The sequence below is a fragment of the Mus pahari genome, chromosome 22 (genome assembly GCF_900095145.1).
Source record: "Mus pahari chromosome 22, PAHARI_EIJ_v1.1, whole genome shotgun sequence".
Classification (NCBI taxonomy): Eukaryota; Metazoa; Chordata; class Mammalia; order Rodentia; family Muridae; genus Mus; species Mus pahari.
This window is the reverse complement of record NC_034611.1, coordinates 20,349,308-20,353,491: the sequence shown is the minus strand read 5'-3', so window position 1 is coordinate 20,353,491 and position 4,184 is coordinate 20,349,308. Positions and strand designations below refer to the sequence as shown.

General features: G+C 40.2%; 1 protein-coding gene across 1 annotated transcript in view; it reads left to right on the top strand.

Annotated features, from left to right (window-relative positions):
• Window positions 1-4,184, top strand: part of Dpy19l4 (dpy-19 like 4) — a 65,216-nt gene that overhangs the window by 56,858 nt on the left and 4,174 nt on the right. The window contains exon 17 of the mRNA XM_021222202.2: window positions 576-708. Within this exon, the coding sequence (XP_021077861.1) occupies window positions 576-708 (133 nt within the window). The remainder of the gene's footprint in view (window positions 1-575; window positions 709-4,184) is intronic.

Below are 4,184 nucleotides of genomic sequence, written 5' to 3'. Positions count from 1 at the left end.
TCTGTGTAGCCCTGGCTGTCCTGGAACTCACTCTGTAGACCAGGCTGGCCTCGAACTCAGAAATCCGCCTGCCTCTGCCTCCTGAGTGCTGGGATTAAGGCTTCTGCCACCACGCCTGACATATTCTTGTTTCTTACCTCCACTCCTCCTCCTTTTAAAATTCATTTTATTTATATGAGCATAATATATCTGTTTTCAGACACACCAGAACAGGGTATCAGGTCCTGTTACAGATGGTTGTGAACTACCATGTGGTTGCTGGGAATTGAAATCAGGACCTCTGGAAGAGCAGTCAGTGCTCTTAACCCCTAAGACATCTCTCTCCAGCCCCACCTCCACTCCCTTTGATTAAAAAAAAAAAAAAAATTCTGTACCTTGAGTGTTTAAAACAGCTCCTAGCATATAATAGAATGTTTTTCAATGAACACATAAGTTAAAAGGACTGCGACTGCGCTGACTTTGAAATCTTAGTGTGCTTGTGCATTGGAAATTGTTGGCATTTGAGGGTTGGTATAAACCGATGGTCTTAGTGGCATAATTGCTCTTTTCTCAGATGATCTTTTGGTTCTTTACAGGAGGCAAGCTCCAGTTGCAGCTGTGTTCGCAGGAAGCCCACAGTTGATGGGTGTGATTAAGCTGTGTACTGGGTGGACGGTGACAAGCCTGCCACTTTACAGCGATGATGACCTTCTCAAGAGAAATGAAAACGTACGTGAGGCAGTTCATCTACATTTGGATCTTCTAAAAAGAACACTACAGTTTAATCTGTTCTGTGCTGGTACATGTTTCTTGACAGCTAGAAAAATCCAATTTTATAATTCACTTGAGTTTTTAAAAGTTGTCGATAGGTTGAGAGAGAGGGCCACTGTGAACTTGTTGCCAGCCTGTGCTCCATAGTCAGTTTCAGACTAGCCAGAGCTATGGATACATGGCAGAACCATCTCAAAAAATGAAAAGCAGAAAAAGAAAAAACAGGTAAAGGTTGTGCGATCAACCAAGAGAAAAATCCAAGATTAAAATACTAAATTCTTCATTTTGTGAAGAGTGTCACTAGTTTCTTTGAAAGGTATTTCCATATTAGAGACACTGATGGATAATATTTCAGAAAGGGCAACCATCCTTTCAAAGTATTATGGTTCTCAAAATTACTGAAGGAAACCTGTCAGTTCATGTCCTAATACACGTTGTCTTTCCAGAGCTGCCCTATTGCTGATAAAATAAAAATGTAATTTAAGGTCATGGTAGTGAGTAGTGCCCTTGCTGTGGGAGTCTGAGGGCCTAAGTTTGGGTCCACAGCACCCATGTAAGAGCCGAGTGTGGCGGGCAGCACACACCTCTAATCGCAGTGCGTGGGCGGACAGCACGGCCCTGAGGCTTGATGACCAGACATTGAGTAAGACTCAAAAATGAGATGGAGAGACATTGAGTGAGTCAGCTGTTCACTCCTGTTCCCACCCCCCACCCCCACACACATGAGAACACATATTACTATTTTGATTTAGCCAGGAATGTCTAGCATTCATACAATCCTAGCTGGTTGGGAAATGGAGGCACGAGGATAGCTATTTCAAGATCAAACTAGGGAATAAGCAATTGCTTTGAAAAAAAAAAAAAAAAGCCTGAAAATGTAAGTCAGTGGTACTGTTTGCTTGCCATTCAAAAGTTCCTGAGTTCAATCCTTTGTATTGCAAAAATCAGCCAGCCAGCCAGCCAACTAACCAACCTCTAGGGTTTCTTATATTTTATTTTATTGGTATTGGCTTTTAAGGATAATTCTGTATAACATTAGAATGATGCCTAATTAATTTGATTTAAAGATGTATAATTTTGATTGTTATGGATTTAAATTATATATAGTTAATGATCACTTGAACTGGGATTCTCCATATTTTCATTCTATCATCCTTTCTTTCTTTTTGACTTTGAGACAGGGTTTCTCTGTGTAGCCCGGGCTATCCTGGAACTCTGTTGACCAGGCTTACCTTGAACTCAGAGATCCTCCTGCCTCTGCTTCCCGAGTGCAAGGATTGACTACCACTACCCAGTTTTCTTTTTCTATTTGTGAAAATATCATACGATTTTTTTTTTTCCGAGACAGGGTTTCTCTGTGTAGCTCTGGCTGTCTTGGAACACACACTGACACCCCTGCCCTCCAAAAAAAAAAAAAAAAAAAAAGAAAATGAAGCCAGATTCAGTGGGCGTGTGGTCATGTTGAGGGATCGAGGCTGCCCTTGAGGCAGAGACTGAACAAGAAAGACTCACAGTAGAATAATTAGATGTATTTAGAGTTGTCTGTGCCCAGATGGTACTGAATGCCTCTAATCTTAGTTCTTGGAAGCCAGAGGCAAGGATTGCAGTAGGTTCAAGATCAGCCTGGAATATAAAGTGAGACTCTGTCAAAGAGCCAAAAAAAATTTTTTTTAAGTTTTTAAAAAGGGACAGAGGGAAAGTTAATTATAGTCACAACAGAATACATGGCAGCAGGTAGAGAGGAGAGATAGGGAAATGAACCCAGGGGTGACTTGTCTCACAGGCAGCAGGCAGTCCTGATTAATATTTACTGTGCTTTAAGGAAAGGCGTGGTTTGGGTATAATATGGACAGGGAATCCCTGAGACTTATTTTTCCCCCACAGATTTAAAAACAACAGCCTGGGCTTTTTGTCTTTGAGACAGAAATCTCACTATGTAGCCTAGGCTACCACAATGCCACCAGCTTCTTTGTTTTCCTTTGACTGGACTTTTTCCCAATACAGTGTTTCAAAATCATTCTTAATCAGGGTTTGAATTAAATATTTTGTTCTATGTTTTGTGGAACTTGGCTCCAAGAACAGTAACCGTGATTTTTTTCCCACTTTCAAAATTTGCCTTTCTTTTTTTTTTTTTTTTTTTTTTTTTAATATTTATTTATTATATGTAAGTACACTGTAGCTGTCTTCAGACACTCCAGAAGAGGGAGTCAGATCTTGTTACGGATGGTTGTGAGCCACCATGTGGTTGCTGGGATTTGAACTCTGGACCTTTGGAAGAGCAGTCGGGTGCTCTTACCCACTGAGCCATCTCACCAGCCCAAAATTTGCCTTTCTTTATGGTATCTAGTAGGCAGTAGTTACTGTGTTATTTCATCTGATCACAATCCAAATGAAGTTGTGCACAAATGAGACTACTGTCTATTAGCCTCTCTGCTGTACGATACATGGTACATCTCCATACATCTCTTACTCCATGGCTTGTCAACTCAGCGTGGTCTTGTTTGGAGAGAACATTTGGTACTATCCAGAGACACATTTACCTGTCCTAACTAGAGGTATGGTTCTAGAGGTATGGGCATCTAACAGGTGCAGACCAGGGGTGATGGTAAACGTCCCAAAGCCTCTGACCTGTCCTCAAGTTGAAGGATTTATCCCCAAATCTCCATCATACTAAGGTTGGAGAATTTCTCTCTAGTCCACTGAGAAAATGTTGTTTCACAGAATTTTGTTTTAAAGATTTTTAAAACAAACTCATATAGTATATGAGTTTTTAAAACTCATATAGTATATGAGTACACTGTACCTGTCTTCAGACACACCAGAAGAGGATCAGATCCTATTATAGATGGTCATGAGCCACCATGTGGTTGCTGGGAATTGAACTCAGGACCTCCAGAAGAGCAGTCAGTGTTCTTAACTGCTGAACTATCTCTCCAGCCCCAACCCCTAGAAGTGTTTTTAAAGTCCCAAGAGTTTGTTACAACTTTCTAAACTTAAAAATAAATAAAATTGTGCCTGCAATTGTCAGTGGTTTAGGCTGGGATAGACTAAAAATATGTCAGTTAAACTTAGTACAGCAAAATGAGGTAGCAATTTTCCTATGATATATTAACCGTCTACATAGTGTTTTCAGATGCTAGCGAGTAATCAGTTATGACATCTAGGAGATAGCTAATGAGCATTTTTCAAATAGATTGGATTCTTTAAAAAGAAATGTATGTATATATGTATATGTTGTGGGTGTTTTGCTTGTATGTATATATGTGTACCATGTGTGTATAGTGCCTTTAGTGGCCAGAAGAGGGTGTTGGATCCCCTGAAATGGAAGTTATAGACAGTTGTGGTTACAGATAATTGGGAGCTACCATGTAGGTTTTGGGAATGGACCCTGGGTCCTCGGGAATAGTTGCTTATATTCTTTTTTTTTTTTTTTT